Genomic DNA, 22,106 nt, shown 5'->3' with positions numbered 1-22,106 from the left:
GTCCCCAATACAACTCGTGGTGGAGGGTATAGCAAGTTCGGCCCAGCCGATCTTAATACCGTTCTTACTTGTTATAGAACGCCATTTGGTCTTCTTATAGAATACTAGTAGGTCTTCTTATAAAAGACCAGCAGAACTTCTCATAGAGGACCTGTAGGTCTTCTCATAGTGGATTTGTAGGTCTTCTCAATTCAGTCGTGCAGTTTCAGTATCCTTCCTTCTACAATTCACTTATTCATTACTTATTTTAAATAAAATGTATAGCAAAATTTATAAAAATATTTCAAAATTTCCGCCACAGATACTTAGATTTGGAATAACTAGCAGGTCACTTCTACTATATACGGGAGCATTTCCAATCTGAAGTGATACCTCCTGTATACAGTTTGCGGTGTTCTACACCCTTTCAAGTAGTTATCTAACCTAAGTCTCCCTCGGGAGCAAACATCTATTACAAAGGCAAAAACATATACTTGAATTTTGTTGTACATTTATTTTTTGCTACTTTTAATGCACAAACACATTTAAGAATACTTAAGCACTTATAGTCACATTATATACTTAAGCATATTCTTTGGCTGATTGCCTGTGTATTCTGTATTTTATGAAATTTAGTTGTTCAACTCTTCTTCTTGTTCCCACAGTCTCAAAGACTACTATTTGGCTTTTGGTTTTGCAGGGGAGGCACAAAACCCAAACATTTTCACAAGAAACCGCATAAGAGGTATTCTTGCAATGATACCACACCAAAACTATGAATAAAGAATATGTTTGTTTTTGGCAATGGAATGGTAGGAGAAGAGCTGTTGTTTGACCAATGTCCCTAGGGTATATTTATTAGAACAATGACACGCACACCAAACGACAAGAAATATTATGGCAAAACAAAACTAAACATTACCAAGGAATAATGTTTATTCTCAACCAATGTGGGCGAAGTGGAAACGGACCGCACACAGAGACCAAGTGATGAAAGAAATTATTTTTATGAAATGACTTGAAATCAAGACTTAATGTCCCCATAAAATTTAATACACAACAAAAGCTCAAGCAACAGCAGCAGCAACAGGAGAAGAAGCAGCTGAAGAAAAAGACATTCAAGCAAAAGACATTTCTCAGTTTAACGCATTTTGTGCAAAATAGTCCCAGGGTTATTATAAATTTTAATTAAGCCGTAAAAACTTTGTTGACATTTCAAAAATGTGGAGAATTGTTGCAATAGAAATGTTTAAAAGAGATAGAAAATAATAATTTTTAAACTTTATGAAATTTTATTATATAAAAATCCGTATATTAATTTAGATAATGTCCCTTAAATAAACAATTTAAGTAAAAATTTTAAATTACTTAAACACTCAACATAATTGTGTTTATTTTAATATATTTTTTGGAAATTGCAAGCTATCATCTTCTTCGGTGTGGAAATCATAAACATTAACTGTTTATCTAAAAACAATCTTAATTATCTCTTTGGGAATATATAAACTTGTTAATGTTGAAATTTTGTTACGGTTATTGTTTCGAAAATGTTGTTGACAAAGCCATCTACAGATGGCGAAGTGCAAAACACCAGAGCTGTGAACGGGGAAAGCTTTAACATTAATCACTCGCTAATGTTAGGAACACTTAATAACCCATAAACGAGAGACAAAAAAGTAACAGCATAAAATTATCAGGAAAATTATCAGCCGATAGAATGCTATTAACATAAAAGAGAGCCTCACTAGAGATGATAACTTTTATGGCTATCAAAACATAGCAAATGTATTTTGCTTATTTTGGAACTAAAAAAATTGTGTTAACGAATCGGACTCATCCGAAGTTGGCATTTTTTGCCACCCAAATAATATCTGTTGGCTATACCAAAATTATACCTATATTGACCATTTTCTGCAGGAAGATTTTCTACTGCCAAAGACTCCAAAATACATTTTCTGTGAAAAGATGTTCCTTCCTCTGGGAAAATTCGAAGATGGGCTATATAGAACCACGTTTTGGTATAGCGCCATATAGTGATTTCATTTTCGGCCTAAATTGACTCCAATTTTGCACTTAGAGTTTCAAGTCGTAAAAAAACTTTTGCACCAAAATGATGGAGATAGGTCCACGTATAGCGGCGCGTTTCGATTTCAAGTATTTTGGCTACATTTTCTGACCGAGTTAACTGAATTTTGACATTTGAGGTTCCCAATGACCAGAAAATTGCCAAGATAGTTATTTTGGATATTTCAGCTTAATTTTTTGACCGAACTAGCTGTAATTTAACATTTGAGTGGCCCTAAACTTCTCCATCAAAAATCGTATATGCTCCATATAAAGGTACGATTGAAGAAATTTTAACATACATTGTTTGACCAAATTTTATTTGGGCTATTTGTAATCGAACAATTTTTCCATTCCATTTTAGTTCAGAATATTTTATGGTGGAGGTGGTGGTAATGTTTTTATACCCTATACCACAATGTGGAAAAGGGTATTATAAGTTTGTTTTGGTAAAAATTCATGTAACACCGCGAAATATTCGTCGGAGACCCCCAATGTGGTATACCAATCTTCATATCTCGACGAGATAAAGCGATTTTGAGATGTGTGTCTGTCCGTCCGTCCGTCCGTCCGTCTGTCCATTATAAATTGTAAACACGCTCCAGGCCGCAATTATGGACCGATCGTCACGAAATTTTGTATGGAGGTCGGGTTCAGATCAGAATAGATCCCTATTCTTATTGGTGATGATCGTGAAATATTTAGCGGGTGAAATGGACCAAAAACATAATATTTATCCAATTTTCTAGCGGCTCTGTAGGTCTCAATAATAGTCCGATCAACGCGTAATTTTAAATAAGATAAGAGTATATCACAATGGAGAAGCTTGCAATTTGAGATGGCGATCGGATAATATTTAGAGGGTTAAATGGACCAAAACTTTTGTGTGAAAATTTTGAAAATTTTTAATATACAGCTTATATCTTAATTCCTGGAAGTGACATTCCGGACAAGTGAGATATACTTGAAAGTGGAACGCTTGACCTTTCAATTGATGCCAATTATGTTGGTGTGCATGATCAGATAACAGAGTTACAGTCTAATATATTCCGTTATTTGTTTGTAGTGTAATAATAAACTCGCTAGAAGTCGCAATTATACATCAATAGTCACGAAATTTTGCACCGGGTAAGAGTACAGGTCGAAAAAGATGCCTACAATTTTGAATGATGATCTGATATTCTTTAGCGGGTGAAATGGACCATTACGTTTGTATGAAAAATATAAACATTTTATTTTTGGTCGATATTTTAATTCCTTGAGGATATATATATATTTCGCAAAGTAGCCTACATATGGAAAAAATACTGACATTTCCTCTGATGTAAATTGCAATAAAGTGTTTGCTAGATAACGGGCCTACTGCCTAATATATATTGGGTTCTGTGTAGAGAACCGCATTTTTATCGCATGCTACATATTGTCTCTCCAAAAGTTCGTCCTAGACCCCTTATTTGGTATGCCAAAATTCATATCTCGACGAGATAAATCGATTTAGCGATGTGTGTCCGTCCATTAAAAATTGTAAACAAGCTTAAGGCCGCAATTATGGACCGATTGTAACGAATTTTTGAAGGAGGTTGGGTTCGGGCAAGAGTAGAAATGATTTGGTGATGATCGTGAAATGTTCAGGGGATGAAATGGACCAAAAACAAAATTTTAATCAATTTTGTAGCGGTTCTGTATGTCAAAATAATAACCCGCAAAATGTTAAACAAAGTTTGAGTTTATGATGAAGAAGAAGCGTACAAACCAAAGTGAAGATCAGATAATACTTAGCGGGTTAAATGGACTGAAACGTGTGAAATTGGTAAAAATTTCAATAACGTAGCGGTTAAACAACGGAAGTAGTAGTACTACATAAGTGGGTTTCAATACATTTTAGTTTGTGTGAACTAAATTTTCCTTTCCTGCTACAAAAATGTCTTTGTCATGCTAGATAACTTTTTGGTTTTGGTCATAAGTATTATACATTACATCTCTGATATTTGATAATTAAATTTTCACAATCATTGAAAAGAAGTTCCGTGGAGAGCGATTGTCCAGGGATGGTGGTATAGGGTATCCCATGGTCGGCTCCGTCCGACTATAGACTTTTCTTACTTGTTTTACTTGTTTTTTTTTTTTTTTTTTTTTTTTTTTTTTTTTTTTTTGAAGGAAATTCGTACTTCCTCTCCGTAGGTCTTAACTATGATCATATAAGGAGTATACCAAATCATGGACCGGTACTAATATTTTGTCGCTGGAAAGTTTGCTGTGTAATAGGAACTTCTGGTACCGGATTGATTACAGCTAATTGCGTTGAACATTATGTTGGTAACAGTAAAATATTTCAATTCAGGATGATTCGTTATATCGGAACCACGCGAAAACATGGACCAAGGACTGAATATTTTTTTTAGACCATTTATTGGTCACTAGGAACCATTGATAAAAATGTCAGTTCGATATATTATCTAGAAGTATTTTTGTCACACCTTCCCTTGTAAATGCCATCGGTATTCTTTGAATTTCAAACAATAAATTCAATTCCGTTATTAAAAATGTTCTTTACCACCAACAAGCGCCTTATTGTCTGCAGAAGACATTTTTATCCTTAATTCAATATTGATTTGACTTTAACTGTTTCATTTCCTGCCTCTATCGTTTGTTTTTTGTTTTGTTTTTGCTCACCTTCCTCTGTGGCCAGTAATTCATTTGGCATTGTTGTTAAATCCAAGTTAAATTGATGTTTAAATCCCATCACTAACCGAAATACGTTACGGATTAAAAGCGTAAACGTGGTGGTATAGAGGAAGAATAAGAATAACCATCATAGAAATTGAATGTGAATGAACAATAGCAAATGGAGTGTAAGTTAGTTCTAGTGAGGTAACTGAGACATCTAATGCCACATTTTGAACTGGGTGGGTGTGTGTGTCGGTGAGTTTGTACAATGCTAGAGCAATGAAAGAAATAAAAAAACCGGGCTTATTCAATTGATTTCGAACAAAAGTAACTAAAACTGTGTATAAAGAAGAAATGAAGAACAAAAAAAAAAACAGAAACCCGGTATGGGAACAATACTCAATATTCATTAAACACAAAAAATATGAAATATTTCATTTCGTGTCGGTTTTTTCTTCCTGTCTCAGGTTCAATGCTATTGAATATCATTTCATTATTTTCCATCTTTCGTTTTCTTTCCTTGTTGCATTTTTGTTCGTCCATTTTGCATGACCAACAGCAACACTTCATTGCTTAATTGCAATTTAATAAAGTGATTTTCAATTAAATTGTGGTTATGAGCAGGAATAGTAGGTAGAATGAATGTACATTCTAAATGTAACCATGGTAAGATATTGCACTTTTCCTTGTATTTAAAATTGTCATCATGGAGTATTGAAAATAAAATTTTAATTGATATAAAAATTCAAATTAAAATTGAAATGTAATAAATGCGAACATTCCCGATATTGTAGAATGTGCATTGGGAACTACTGATCAGAAGCATATGACAGTTTGTATGCTATTGTATAACGAATTTCAATGTAAATAGTACTGAGATTCATTAAACGATAATTATTGTTTGCAAATCATTGAGAGATTCAAATAAAAAGGCAATAAAATATTCCGAAATGCCAACTTACAGCTAGTTAAGTTAAAAATTGCTGTTAAAATTTTCAAACTAAATAAAGTCGGGAGGTTTTTTATATTCGGCCTATACCAAAATATTGACTTGTGTTGACAATATTTGGTATAAAAGTTTTTCGACCACTGGGAATATCAAATGTCAACTTACATCTAAAATCCCCAAAATACCGAAAATCGGAAGGTACCGTTATTTGAAAGCTATACCAAAACATGGACCTTTGTTGGTAATTTTTTGGTGGAAAATTTACGTGACTGTAGGGAACTTAAAATGCCCAACAAATGTAGCTAAACTTTTCAGGACACCTAAAATCGGATGGTACCGTTAAATGGAGGGTATACCAAAACTTGGTTTACAATATTTATTGAAGAAGTTTTGTGACCACTAAGAACTTTAAATGTCAAATTACCGCTATTTCGGTAAAAATGTAGCTAAAATTCTCAAAATATCGAAAATCGATAGGTACCGTTATATAAGGGCAATATCTTAGTATGTACCAATGTCGACAATTTTTGGTGTAGAAGTTTTTCGACCAATGGGAACAAAAAATGTTAAATTACAGTTAGTTTGGTTAAAATTTTAGCTGAAATCCTAAACCTACCAAAAATAGGGAGGTATCGTTGCATTGGGGCTATACCAAAACTGCGGCCTACGTTTACAATTTTTATTGGAGAAGTTTTGTGACCGCTGGGAACTTCAAATGTCAAATTACAGATAGTACGGTGTACAAATGTAGCTAAACTATTCACAACAGCTTAAATCGTGAGGTACCGTTTTATTGGGGACACACCTGAATATGTACCTATGTTGACAACTTTTGGTGTAGAAGTTTTTCGACCACTGGGAACTTCAAATGTCAAATGACCAACAGCAACACTTCATTGCTTAATTGCAATTTAATAAAGTGATTTTCAATTAAATTGTTGTTATGACCAGGAACAGCAGGTTGAATGAATGTACATTCTAAATGTTACCATGGTAAGATATTGCACTTTTCCTTGTATTTAAAATTGTCATCATGGAGTATTGAAAATAAAATTTTAATTGATATAAAAATTCAAATTAAAATTGAAATGTAATAAATGCGAACATTCCCGATATTGTAGAATGTGCATTGGCAACTACTGATCAGAAGCATATGACATATTGTAAAACGAATTTCAATGAAAATAGTGCAGAGATTCATTAAACGATAATTCTTAAAGGCAAGAACAGTTTACTGTTTACGAATTAATGAGAGGTTCAAATAAAAAGTAAACAAAATATTCTGAAACGACAACTTACAGCTAGTTAAGTTAAAAATTGTTGCTAAAATCTTCAAAATACCTAAAATCGAGATGTACCTTTGTATACGTCCTATATCAAATTATTGACTTATGTTGACAATCAAATGTCAATCTACATCTAGTTCGGTTAAAAAATATTGCTAAAATTCTCAAAATACGGAAAATCGAGAAGTACCGTTATATGCGGGCAATGTCAAAGTATGTACCAATGTCGAAAATTGTTGGTGTAGAAGTTTTTCGACCAATGCACAGTGAATCCACACATTGGCCAAAAATAAAATCTGGTAAATCTGAGAGCTATGACATGGTCCTTTTTTAAAAATATATTAATTTTTGTTTCATTCGAACGCGATCTTCTTAAGAATAGGTTCAAAAGTCGGAACATTTGACTCAAATTTTTTGTTGTGAGTACAACCTATATTTTAAGTGCATGTAAATATATTCAAAATATTGCGAAGCTAATACGTATAGCAAAATATTATAGTGGATTTTGAAGAAGGAGGTAATAGCTTAATTGTCATTAAAAAATAGTGTTTTAGCGTGTTGTGGAATTCTAGTTAGCTGCATATGTTCTTAGTGTATTTTGTAATGCCAATTCGATCATATACTTAAATTTGACCTAAGGTTTTAGTCATGATGCCCACCAGTGCCCACCTCGGGAATAATTTTCCAAAGTAGTTCATGGGTTTAAGATTATTCAGTATTAAAATCAGCTGCCATCTAGTGCCGGACTATAAATGGTGGGCCGCTGACTAAAGCTGCCCTAGAATAGGGTTTCTGTGGATATATTAGCGTATAACTCTGTTATCTGACCACGTACATTAACATAATTGGTATCAGTGGAAAGATGGTGAAATATTCTTACAAATTTGTCTTACGTTGGCGGTACGTGCCTTCCAGAAAGAACGCTATAAGATCTATATTAAAAATTTTACCAATTTTCAGACAAAAATATTGATTTTTGTTAATCCGCTAAATTGGTTGCATTTTATTTTTTTTTTTTTTGAGATTGTTTTGTTTCCCCAATCCTATTTTTGCATCATAAGATAATAGGAACATTTGTTCATGCCATTTTACATTAACAGCATAAAACAATTCTTACCGTATACCCCCTTCAGAGGGAAAAGGGGGGAATGTTACGCTCGTGGTTTCATAAAACACTCTTCGCAGCAGTGCACATTGGTCGCAAATGTGAATTCTTTGGCCAAAAGTAAATTTTTTGACATTCTTCTTTTGAGTTTTTTTCTTCGCAATATTGAAGTAAACACTCCAAAACAACAAAAACAACGATTGTTTATTCCAAACTTGCATTTACCGTTAGACGAGAAGGAGTCAAAGTAGAGATTTGTTTACTGTGTTATTAATCGTGTTGAGTGCGCAGTATTTTGTGATAATTTGTGGATTATAAAATCGCAATAAGTAAAAGTGTAAAGGTAAAATTCAAATATGGAGAGGAAAGAAGAATGTAAATAGAATCATTTCCCAAAAAGAACGGAAGAAAAATTCGGTCTAAGAACAAAGCTATCAACATATTTCTGGAACACTCTTAAATTCTTACATTTTGTTTCAATGGTAAAATTGTTATGGACCGAAATAATTTTGATCGCTAGTGGTCGATGTTAGAAAAAAATCAAAAATACTTGGATGTGTATACTTTAATAAAAAATCATTTCAAGGTGCGATTTGTTCCGATAAATGATGTACAATTTTTTTAGGCTACATCAAATTCCGAAATATTTCATATTCGTCTGGTACAAAATTAACCTTTAACTTTGGAGGTGAAAATGTAGGACGTACTTTTTGACGTGGTGGTAAATTTTACCCCTATACATATTCTTAAATATTTCTTTATATATTTTCTATTTTTTATAATATTTTGCATTTTTAGCATGATATTGTGTCAGCAAATAATAAAATAATATCAAATCAAACCACACTCTTTGTTTATATAGAAAATTAGGCTCTACATTTCACAGACCTTCTTTTAATCCAACAAAAAAGACATATTTTATTTTTAGAAGAAATAAATAATATAACAATACCTAATAACGTGAAATTAAATTTTTTGACAGTCTTGCCTACATATTTAATAAAAATACAGAGATCATTCAAAAACACACGTTTTTTAAAAATCTGCAGGGTACCAAATAGTTGATTTATTATTCATAGTGATCGTACACTGTACACATACATATGGGTATGATGCAACCCATTTACATTCCTTTATTGGATTGGAAACAGGTATGTGTAGTTTTTTTATTATGCCTACTAAGCATATATAACATATTTTCGAGTCTCTGGGATATATTTTGGATGGGGCTATTGAGTCCTTGCCCAAGATCCTAGTAATAATTTAACGTAAGTAGCCTTTGGTTATGTTGAATTCGGGATCGACCATCACCGTCAACGTTGTTGAACTTATCGTCCTCTTCTAGCAATTGCCTTATTATAGGAACACTGATTTGCTGTGAAAATGGATTAATTGAAAATGCAGGATATATAATTCATATGCCGAGTTTGACGTGTGGTCAAAACTTTTCCATGAAATTCATACGTCGTATTGGACGTGGGGTCATTTTTTTACATAGCATACTTACGTTAGTTTGGAGGTGGTGGTAAAATATGTTCTGTGCCACAGTGACAAGAACTTGGACGTGGGGTAATTTTTACACCACCGTAAGCATATCTCCTCACTTGCTAGTCATATGACAACCAAAACATTACTGCCTACTTATGTTAAGGAAATATGAAGATACAGAGAAAATTAGACCGATCGCTCAAATCATTTGAAAGTAATTAACAAAATATGATCGAAGGGGTAAAATTTACCCCCACCTCCACAGTTAAAGGTTAATTCTAAGAAACACAATTTTGAACCGATTTCCCTGAAAACTTGATATTTTTATTTTGAGACCCCAGAGAATATTTCAACCAATAATTGTCGACATATGTCCACGTTGGGGTATAGCCCCCATATAAGGTACCCTCAATTTAAGGTAGTTTGACAATTTTAGCCATATTTTTAAGCCGATTTAGCTGTAATTTTGTATTTTGATTTCTTAAAAGATATGAACCCTTCGCACCAAAAATGATAAACATAGGCCCTGTTTAATATATTTTAATGGTTTTTTGGAAATTCAGGGTGAAAATAATTCTGAATTAATATTTTGTGAAACTAAATATTACTAAAAAGGAGCGTACAAATAGTTTTGGCCACAAAAATTGGATTTCGGACCAGTGTGCAGTGACTTGATTTTTACACTCTAAATATTTTTGGCCACTTTCTCCATACAAGTGGATCCACTGTGCAATGGGAACAAAAAATGTTAAATTACAGTTAGTTCGGTTAAAATTGTTGTAGTGGTCTTCTATTCTATAGAAGACCATCTGAGGGATAGAAGATAATAGTAGTCTAAGAAAAGGTCTTTTGTTTCATAGCAGACCATCGGAAGTGTATGATTACCTGAATGCGTTACAAACGGAAAAACAAACTATAATGAAGGGTATAAAAAGTGAAGGTTCTACAAAATTGTCGCTTTGTGGTATTATAAATTTTCGGAACCCTATTCTGGTTTGATTGTTCTTTAATTTCTTAAGGGGATACCTCTACTTATCACTAATCATCGGATTTTTGCATGTTTTTTTATTTCTTATCCGATTGGACTTAAATTTTGGATCTAGGCGTTTTAAGGGTAAATTTTTCAACATTTGGGACTTCTCTCATATCAATGAGTGCACTCCGATTCATATTTCCTGATATGGGGACTAAACAGTTTATCGCCGAGTGCGAACGATGTGCCCTAAGCCACCACTTGTAGAGAAGTTTTACATGACTGAAATATCAGAAAATGTCGGCAACATTACTGAGGGGTATTTTCCCACCGTTAAAAATTTGAAGTTACCTGGCCGCGGAATCGATCAACGATGGCAAAATACCCCTTAGTAATGTTGACGGCATTTTCTGAGTATTTCAGCCATGAAAAACTTCTCTACAAGTGGTGTCTTAGTGTAAGCCGTTTGGACTTGGCGGTAAATTTTTGTATGTATAAATCCCAGAACTATACGCCAAGAGGAGGTTAGCGGATGCCTTCATATTCACCAAAATTTATATTAAAAAAAACGTTTACGGTAGCGACACCGTTTACATTTTGAAAAAAGGTGGCGATGAAGACATGAAAAGTGGAATATCAGTATTTTTTGACGAAAGAATAGACAAAGTAATGACAGATTTGTACAGTGGGAAGGGTAATTCATTGTCTTAATAAAAAGTTAAAATTTTTAGTTACTACCCTTTTGTTGAACAGGTGCGATATGTATAAAAATCCAATTGGACAATTAATACGCTTGGGCTCCACGTAATTTGCAATAATGCACAAACTGGGAATTTCTCTGTCATGATAGATACAATTTATAGCATGGGAGCAACATGTTGTTCTCTACAGAAAACCCATTTTATATTAGGCAGTAGACCCGTTATCTACCAAACTCATTATTGCAATTTGTATCAGTGGAAAGGTCAGTCGTTCGTTTTTCATATGTAGTCTACTTTGGCGGTATATGCCCTCCAGGAATTAAAATATGGAACAACTATAAAATGTTTATATTTTTCATACAAAGTAATGTTCCATTTCACCCGCTAAATAATATCAGATCATCATCCAAAATTGTAAGCATCTTCTACGACCTAAAGTCTTACTATTGAGTTAAGATTGCGACCCCTAACGTGTTTATTATTACACTACAAACAAATAATTGGATATATAAAGATGTAACTCTGTTATCTTATCATGTACACCAACACACTTCGCATCAATAGAAAGGCCAAAATTTCTTTTCCAAGTATAGATTGCTTACCCCGAATATGTCTTCCAAGAATAAAGATATAAGCTGTATATTAAAAATTTTCACAATTTTCACACAAAAGTTATGGTCCATTTAACCCTCTGATCATCATCTTAAATTGCAGACTTCTTCTTCGTCATATACCCTTACCTTATTTTAAATTTTGAGGCTATCGAGCTATTATTGCGACCTACAGAGGAGCTACAAAATAGGATAAAAATTATGTTTTTGATCCATTTTACCCTCTATATATTTCACGATCATCACCAATAAGAATAGGTGTCTATTCTGGTCTGAACCCGACCTCCATGCACAATTTCATGACGATCGGTCCATAATTGCGGCCTGGAGTTTGATTACAATTTATAATGGACAGACGGACGGACGGACGGACACACATCTCAAAATCGCTTTATCTCTTCGAGATATGAAGATTGGTATACCACGTTGGGGGTCTCCAACGAATATTTCGCGGTGTTACATGCATTTTTACCAAAACAAACTTATAATACCCTTTCCACATAGTGGTGTAGGGTACAAAAATATGCAAAAAATATGCAGAATATGCAAAAAATGTGCAGAATATGCAAAATATGCGAACAATTTTTGGTCGAAAATCGTCATAAAAGTCGTAAATTTTTCAATTAAAGTTGGAAAAATCATCAAAATTTTTTCAAAGTGTTTAAAATTAAGAATGTTGGGCATTTAACGTAGATTTTTTAGCAGATTATTATGTTTTTGAGACCTTTTACGGCAGTGTGGTGTAGGGGAAAAAATCTGGTATTGTAATACCGTTTTTTTTTGTGATTATACTATGCAAAAATATAAAATTTGATCAAATATCAATTGTTTTATGTAAAAGTCAATATTTTCTTTGTCTTAATTTGTAGCATTAGGCTGGTTTTAATCTGTGATGAGCTCAACTCCTCGCTCTGCTATGTCATATGTGGTATCTTAATCCTTAGTCTATCTTAGCAAGCAAGCAGAAGAAGATGGAAGTTTCTCCTGAAATATTCAAACCAAACTAACAAAAGAACAACTCCCGAAATTCCTAGAAGCCATACAATGAATATCCATCTTTGTAAAAACACAATTGCATTTGCCATTCCACAACCGATATATCTGATGAGCATCTACCAAAGGCAAAACATGTCACATAGTGGTGGTTGTGTGGGTTCGAATCTTCGGCTTTCCTTTTTCACTTGCATCAGGGACATTGGCTTTATTATCTCGAATTCAGTAATACATACGTATTTTGTTGTTCAGGAAGAAACAGAACAGAACGGCCTTTAATTTAATGCATAATACGGGCAAATAGTTTTAGCCATTCTAGAGATATCGAAACTAGCCAAAAATCGAGATTTTCTACTATCGAGGCCCCAGTGGCAGGCGCTAACATATTTCAATTGTGCTCAGACTTTGACAATCTTAAAATCTTACCAAACTGAACGAATCAGGGGAGCCGCATAAAAAAATCCGATAACAATTTTTTCCCTTTGAGTTAAAACCTGCCCAATGCAACAAATTTATGCAATGAAAATGTTGAATTTCACATAACATATTTGACAATTTAACAAATTTTATGTTTTTGCATAGTTTAATAATAAAAAAATGGTATTACAATATACATATAAACATACTTTTATACCCTACACCACACTGTGGTAAGGGTCTTAATAAGATAATAATCTGCTAAAAAATCCACGTTATACGGCCAACAATCTAAATTTAGAAATTTTTGTGATGATTTTGACGATGTTCGGCCGAAATCTGTTTTCATGTTTGTTGCATATTCGGCATATTTTTAGCATATTGGGTGCATATGCAAATATGCAACAAAAATACAAAATATGACCATGTTATTGAATTCAGTTTCCTTCGAAACGAATTTTGGTTCGTACCTTTATTATTAAAAATAAAAATATGCAAAATCCGATGTCTACTTATCACATTAAAAAAAAAAATCGAGAAAATACAGTGTGCCGTCAAAAAATGTAGAGTTGATCGGGTTTTGTGTTCTTCTTTGAGAACCTTTACCAGCTTATTCGCATTTTCATAATTTGTGAACACTAAGACGTATGCGTAACACAGTCCTGCAGAACGTTTTCATACGCCGCATTGCCCATTACAATACACAGAGTGTTCAGTGTAGTACACACAAAGAAAGACCTTGAAATTTCAAAACATTATTTGCATTTTACTAAATTTAAAACAAAATTTTGAACATCAAAGACAAAAGAAAAAATAAAAACAACAACAAAAAGAAAAAAATCATTCATATTAATTCCATGTGTTGCAATAAAATTTTAAAGCTTATTATGCACAGACACCGCTGGCAACGCAACACAGAGTCCCTGAAATGTTGTCAGAAGAATTATGATTTATGGCACCCAATGCACAGGCGGCAAACAAAATCATCTTCAGCCCGGGTAGTTGGCAATGGCAGACAAATACACACACACTCATACCTACACTCTATGAATATCGTGTGGATCTGCTCACTTGGTCTTGGCACTTTATGCGAAGGCCTTCTCCCACTGTCTCCAGCGTCATTGCATGCAATATGTATTTTGCCAGCCAAGTTGTTTGCCAAGTTGCAGTAATTTTTCAATATATAATTTTTTCATCTTTATATTTTGAGAACGATATTCGTACGTCCACACATATGTATGTTTGTAGTTTTCTTTCTTTTTGACCACACATAAACATGTACACATCTTTGGGGAGTTGTTAAAAGATTTACGACACCGCATATGTCTACAGGTCAAATCAGTGAAAAACACTGCATTTCGAAACTTCCAAAGGGTAGAGTAAATTTTCTTTTGCGGTTTGTGAGTTGGGTTGGGTTCGGGGCGACATAAGGTATATCATTTTTTTTTGCGTTTTGGTTTATTTCTCTTGTCGGAGTAATGTAAGTTTTGTTTTGTTTTGCTATCGTGACACTACAGTTTTCGTTTTGTTGTTGTTGTTGAGTTTTTTTCGGGTTGTTACCACACGCAGTTGCAAACTTTTTACAATATTTTGTTAACGTTTTAACATGTCATGTTAACTTACCGCCACGCACTTCACATGTCAACACAATGTTATCGCCTTCAAAGAGTGGACCTACTGCACCGGCCACATCACGACCTGAAGCATCGTATACCAGTATTTGATGTGGAGGAACTGCAAAAGAATAAAATAAAAAAAAAAATATTTTTTTTATTTTTAGTTTATGAAAATCCAGTTGAATGTTAAGGGTTGTATTAAATAATTTTTAATATATTTAAAGACAAATTTAAGAAATAGGGCTTAAAAAATTATATTTGAAATATTCAATGTCATAACAACGTCTTACGTGCTGATAAAAACTAATGTTCCCAATAATTATATTATGGATTCTTTTAGCGATTTCTTTCATCAAGGTAACTTGGAGCCGCATTTTTTTATTCGAACCTGATAAAAATATATCTGGTAGAAGTGCAAATACCTAATCCGTAACTCCATTCTAGAATTATCGCGCCCATCATTATAGCGACAAACTTCATCTAATATTTGAATAGAAAATGACGAAGGCCAAATTTTGGGTGGAATCGGTTGATCCGCTTGATACAGCAGACAGGCAGACGGACAATCGAGAATAGCACCAGGGTTCCAGCGTGAACTACGCATTTTTAGGATCTAACTTAAACTAAAAAAATAATTTTACGCCTCTAAGTGAAGTGGCGGAAGATGTACTCGGTCTTTGCTAATTTAGTTAACACGTGGAGCTTATCTTCCATGACTACGCAAAGAATGTGATGCAGAACCTGATGCCGAGCTTGTGTATGGAATGTGTACCCTGAATGTCTTTAAAAAAGTCTCCGATAAGAATAAGCTCTTCTAAGAGAAGGCCTTAAGCTCTTCTATGAAAAGACCTGGAGCTCTTCCATTAGAAGACCTTAAGCTATTCTATAAGAAGACCTTAAATTCTTCCATGAGAAGACCTTCTATGCGCAGACCTTAAGCTCTTCTATGCGAAGACCTTAAGCTCTTCTATGCGAAGACTTTAAGCTCTTCTATGCGAAGACCTTAAGCTTTTCTATGCGAAGACCTTAAGCTCTTCTATGAGAAGACCTTAAGCTCTTATATGAGAAGACCTTAAGCTCTTCTATGAGAAGACCTTAAGCTCTTATATGAGAATACCTTAAGCTCTTCTATGAGAAGACCTTAAGCTTTTCTATGAGAAGACCTTAAGCTCTTATATGAGAAGACCTTAAGCTTTTCTATGAGAAGACTTTAAGATCTTCTATGAGAACACATTAAGCTCTTCTATGAGAACGCCTTAAGCTCTTCTATGAGAACACATGAAGCTCTTCTACGAGAACGCCTTAAGCTCTTCTATGAGAAGACCTTAAGCTCTTCTATGAAAAGACATTAAGCTCTTCTATGAGAAGACCTTAAGCTCTTCTATGAGAAGACCTTAAGCTCTTCTATGAGAAGACCTTAAGCTCTTCTATGAGAAGACCTTAAGCTCTTCTATGAGAAGACCTTAAGCTCTTCTATGAGAAGACGTTAAGCTCTTCCATGAGAAGACCTTAAGCTCGTCTATGAGAAGACCTTAAGCTCTTCCAAGAGAAGACTTTAAGCTCTTCCATGAGAAGACCTAAAGCTCTTCTATGAGAAGACCTAAAGCTATTCTATAAGAAGTCCTTAAGCTCTTCTATGAGAAGACCTTTAGCTCCTCTATGAGAAGACCTTAAGCTCTTCTACGAGAAGACCTTTAGCTCCTCTATGAGAAGACCTTAAGCTCTTCTATGAGAAGTCCTTAAGCTCTTCTATGCGAAGTTCTTATGCTCTTCTATGAGAAAACCTGAGCTTCTTCTATGGGAGGACGTGAGGTTCTTATATGAAAATACCTTAAACTCTTCTATGAGAATACCATAAGCTCTTCTATGAGAATACCTTAAACTCTTGTATAGAGGACCTGAGGCTCTTCTATGGGAATAGAAGCTCTTCTATGAGAAGACCTTAAGCTCTTCTATGAGAAGAATTTAAGCTCTTCTATGAGAAGTCTTTAAACTATTCTATGGGAAGTCCTGAGGCTCTTCTGTGGGAAGACCTGAGGCTCATCTATGAGAAGTTTTTAAGCTCTTCTGTGAGAAGACCTTAAACTAATCCGTGGGAAGTCCTGAGGCCCTTATATGGGAAGACCTGAGGCTCTTCTGTGAGAATACCTTAAACTATTCTATGGGAATTCCTGAGGCTCTTCTATGGGAAGACCTGAGGCTCTTCTATGAGAAGTTTTTAAGCTCTTCTAAGAGAAGACCTTAAACTAATCTATGAGAAGACCTTAAGCTCTTCTATGAGAAGACTTTATGCTGTTCTATGAGGAGACCTCAAGCTCTTCTCACAGAAGACCTTAAACTCTTCTCACAGAAGACCTTAAGCTCTTCTATGAGAAAACCTTAAGCTCTTCTATGAGAAGACCTGAAGCTCTTCTACGAGAAGACTTTAAGCTTTTCTATGAGAAGGCCTGAAGCTCTTCTACGAGAAGACCTTAAGCTCTTCTACGAGAAGATCTTAAGCTCTTCTATGAGAAGACCTTAAGCTCTTCTACGAGAAGATCTTAAGCTCTTCTATGAGAAGACCTTAAGCTCTTCTATGAGAAGACTTTAAGATCTTCTATGAGAACACATTAAGCTCTTCTATGAGAACGCCTTAAGCTCTTCTATGAGAACACATTAAGCTCTTCTATGAGAACACCTTAAGCTCTTCTATGAGAAGACCTTAAGCTCTTCTATGGGAAGACCTGAGGCCCTTCTGTGAGAATACCTTAAACTATTCTATGTGAAGTCCTGAGGCTCTTCTATGGGAAGACATGAGGCTCATCTATGAGAAGTTTTTAAGCTCTTCTGTGAGAAGACCTTAAACTAATCCGTGGGAAATCCTGAGGTCCTTCTATGGGACGACCTGAGGCCCTTCTGTGAGAATACCTTAAACTATTCTATGGGAATTCCTGAGGCTCTTCTATGGGAAGACCTGAGGCTCTTCTATGAGAAGTTTTTAAGCTCTTCTAAGAGAAGACTTTAAACTAATCTATGAGAAGACCTTAAGCTCTTCTATGAGAAGACTTTAAGCTGTTCTATGAGGAGACCTCAAGCTCTTCTCACAGAAGACCTTAAACTCTTCTCACAGAAGACCTTAAGCTCTTCTATGAGAAAACCTTAAGCTCTTCTATGAGAAGACCTGAAGCTCTTCTACGAGAAGACTTTAAGCTTTTCTATGAGAAGGCCTGAAGCTCTTCTACGAGAAGACCTTAAGCTCTTCTACGAGAAGATCTTAAGCTCTTCCATGAGAAGACCTTAAGCTCTTCTATGAGAAGACCTTAAGCTCTTCTAAGAGAAGATCTTAAGCTCTTCTATGAGAAGATCTAAAGCTCTTCTATAAGAAGTCCTTAAGCTCTTCTATGATAAGACCTTTAGCTCCTCTATGATAAGACCTTAAGCTCTTCTATGAGAAGACCTTTAGCTCCTCTATGATAAGACCTTAAGCTCTTCTATGAGAAGACCTTTAGCTCCTCTATGAGAAGACCTTAAGCTCTTCTATGAGAAGTCCTCAAGCTCTCCTATGAGAAGTCCTTAAGGTCTTCTATGAGAAGACCTTAACCTCTTCTATGAAAAGACCTTAAGCTCTTCCATGAGAAGAACTTCAGCTCTTCTATGAGAATACTTTAAACTCTTCTATTGGAAGACATTAACTCTTCTATGAGAAGAGCTTAAGCTCTTCTATGTGAAGACCTTAAGCTCTTCTATGAGAAGACCTTAAGCTCTTCTATGAGAAGACCTTAAACTTTTCTATGAGAACTCCTTAAGCTCTTCTATGAGAACTCCTTAAGCTCTTCTATGAGAAGACCTTAAGCTTTCTATCAGAAGACCTTAAGTTCTTCTATGAGAAGACCTTAAGTTCTTCTATGAGAAGACCTTAAGTTCTTCTATAAGAAGACCTTAAGATCTTCTATGAGAAGACCTTAAGCTATTCTATGAGAAGACCTTAAGCCCTTCTATGAGAGGGGCTTAAACTCTTCTAAGCTCTTCTATGAGAACAACTGAGGCTCTTCTATGGGAAGACCGGAGGCTCTTCAATTAGAAGACCTTAAGCTGTTGTATGAGAATACCTTAGTTAATTAATTTTAGCAATTAATCAACAACAACAAAAAATGTATTTATGACTTTTGATTTTGATACCTCAGTTTCAAACATAGTGTTATTTAATTTCGATATGTGGTAAAATTTTGAAAAAAAAGCTTTTAAATAGTTCTCAAAAAAGGGAAAACATGAGCTCGATACTTACCAATAACCGTTAAATTAATTCTATGATTACGAGTAGGAGAATTCTGGAAGTCCACACGACATCTATACACACCCTCATCATCCAATTGGATATTGTCAACTTGTAGTTTGGCAGGTTGGGTGGTTGTGACAAAATAGGCACGTGGACCAAATGAGTTGGTATCAGACCAATACAGAGCCTTTTCAAACGGTCTCCCCCGCACGTCAAAACTGGAAGTAAAAACAAAGAAAACAGAAATGTTTTAATACAGGAAATTGGCAATTTAATGATAATTAATAACGAACATACAAATGAATAATCATACATACATACACATATACATATGTATATAACTGCGTATATGCATACACATATTTTTTGATTGTTTTTTCTTTACAAAATTAACAACAATATGTAACATCTGAAAGCGTTTGAACATAAATGCCTGCAACAAAATAATTAAGTTGTTTAATAATGTTGGAGGCAAGTTTTTTATATGTTCAGTTAATTTTTTTTCTGCATTCAGTTGTTTTTTATTTTTGTTGTATTGACCACAATATACTTTTGCTGTCGGAATAATTGTCAAATTGTTTTTATTGTTATTTTGTGTTGGTTTTTTTTCTGATGTTGATGTGTTGCTGTACATTGTTTGTTCCTTTGTTTGTTATGGACAAGGTTTTTGCCTTGGCTCATTGTGCATCTGTGTGTGTGTGAGTGAGTGTTCATATAGCCTACAACATTATTTCCATCACATGGATAAATTCAATGTTGCTGTTGTTGTGAATTAAACTGTTACAGTCGACTTGACTGACAAGTGAAAAGTGAATTAAATTATTTCATTTTCTGACATGATAGAAAAAAAAAAACAGCAATGAAACAAAAAGAACAAGAGTTGAAACACATAATGCAGTTGGCAATGTGTGTTCTTGTAAGTGTTTGGCTGGATATGTGTTGGTGTTTGATGGCATAGACTGATGTTGGGATTTATTTCTTTTTTATTTAATTTGTTGTTTTTTTTCTTGATATTGAAATTGTTCAAAGAATTCAAGCGTAACATTAAACAGAATTATTTTTATGATTGGCATGAAGAACATTTTACCAGGTGTTATCTACTAGGGAGGAGGACTTTATCCATTTAAGAAGGTTTTTAATTATTTTTGCAATTATTTTTTGTTTAAAAATGTATGGTTTATTGAAGTTAACCGCGAGTGACATAATTTGACCAACAATATATACCTTAAATATCCTCCAATGCCATTAAGTGTCCTCTTATGGTTTTATATCTTATTTCCTTTACTTATATTTTCTTATCCTTATAGTTCTCTTATCCTAATTTTTTCTTTTCTTTTTTAAGAGCCAAAGAGGAAATGACTTTTATATCAACAGTAACTGCGGCTACTGCTGCAGTAAACCCTTGACAACATTTGCTTTTAGCTTTCCAACTGCTATCATCACACCGAATTTAACCCGCTACCTAGTTTGGCAGTTTTGTTGAAAAGATATTTTTGCTAATTAACAATAAACCACAAAACGTTAAGTTAACCTTCCGGTGGGAGCGCAGTGTAAGTAAAATAGCAAAAGAAACTTATGAAACGGAAATGTGCCACTAGCCAAAACCAAAAACTTTGAAGGACAAGGACGACAAATACAAAACTTAATTGCTGACATTTATCACAAGAGAACAAACACACAAAAAGATACTGCTGGTCTTAGTGATGAAAGAAATAAGCAAACAACAAATTAAACGGAGAATGGAAGTGATAAAGTGGGAATACATATCTTAAAGAAAAAGAGTGAAAAACAAAGAAACTTGAAGAACTTCTACCGGGACTTATTAATTATACTTCAAAGAGATTATAAAAACAGTCCATATCATTTGGTCTTATATGGGAAGGATAAAATGTCGTCAAAAACTTTTCCGACCACTAACAACGAATGCCAAATAAAATTTAATTCCGTACAAAAACAAAAAAACAAAAAATATTAAATAGTAGGAGTCGTTACTAAAAATGTTTGTGCGAGAGGTGTATGTAACATTTCCAAGCCCATGTCTCAGGAAGTGTTAGTCACGATTACAATGACAACGTCATCAGAGAAATGGCCGTACATTAGAATATAGTAAAAGCATTGAACTTTTGGGGAGCAGGTACCTGAAGTAATGGACCGACATAGTCCATCTAGAAACTGGATTTTATTTTGAGAGTCATTCCACCCATTTTAATTCCCAGCAAAATGTTTGATGCCAAAGATGCCATTCAATCATGGGTGGATGTGATCTGGCATGTCATCTTTTTAGCATCTTCATCGATGAATTTTATATGAGCGTGGATTCCAAAAGATGCTGTTCATTTTTGGATCCAAAGCATGTCACTTACACCAATGCTTTGAAAGGTCATTTTCTCCAATGCTTTGGCATGCCATTTCCACCAATGCTTTGGCATGTCATTTTCACTAACCGTTTGCAATGACATAATCATTACGACAAGAGTTTTAACAACGTTGATTGTGATTTTGACTCTCCGACAATATCAAGCCTATTGTAAACAATTAATCTTATATATTAAGAAAAATGTGTGTAAATAAAAACACAAAATTCATCTCTATTGGATCGATGGAATGGGTTCAAATGCTAATGAAAAGATCGGATCTTTCACGACTTCGTTTGAACCAATGCAAAAGATGCCATGAAATCAAGTCATCGCTTGGAACCCCTTCCTTCAAATTTCGCTGGGTTGGTCATCGTCGATTTTTTTAGGGCTCTGCGTCATTACGACGAGAAACGTGGGCACTAGGGTTATGACTTTTTGACATTTTTTCTCAAAAATGGTTTCCTGTATTGAGAATGGATGAACTTTTGCCTATTAATGCCTAAACTAACATTCATTCCAGTTTATTATAAAAAAGGTTCCGCACAAATCACTTTGAAAAAAAAAATTGAAAAAATGCTATGAAATGAAAAACAATTTTTTCTCAAAAAATTATTTCCTTTTGCAGGAAAGAATGACTTTTTGCCT

The 22,106-nt window shown here is 34.3% G+C and overlaps 1 protein-coding gene across 1 annotated transcript in view; it reads right to left on the bottom strand.

Moving 5' to 3' along the window:
* The window catches only part of side-III (sidestep III), a 738,714-nt gene that overhangs the window by 139,687 nt on the left and 576,921 nt on the right, over positions 1-22,106 (bottom strand). Inside the window, 2 exon segments of the mRNA XM_073960318.1 lie at positions 14,857-14,967; positions 19,114-19,322. Of these exon segments, the coding sequence (XP_073816419.1) occupies positions 14,857-14,967; positions 19,114-19,322 (320 nt within the window).

This window comes from Musca autumnalis, unplaced genomic scaffold (assembly GCF_047663935.1).
Source record: "Musca autumnalis isolate F117 unplaced genomic scaffold, ASM4766393v1 scaffold_1, whole genome shotgun sequence".
Lineage (NCBI taxonomy): Eukaryota > Metazoa > Arthropoda > Insecta > Diptera > Muscidae > Musca > Musca autumnalis.
The sequence above is the reverse complement of the archived record's forward strand: the minus strand, read 5'-3'. Positions and strand labels throughout refer to the sequence as shown.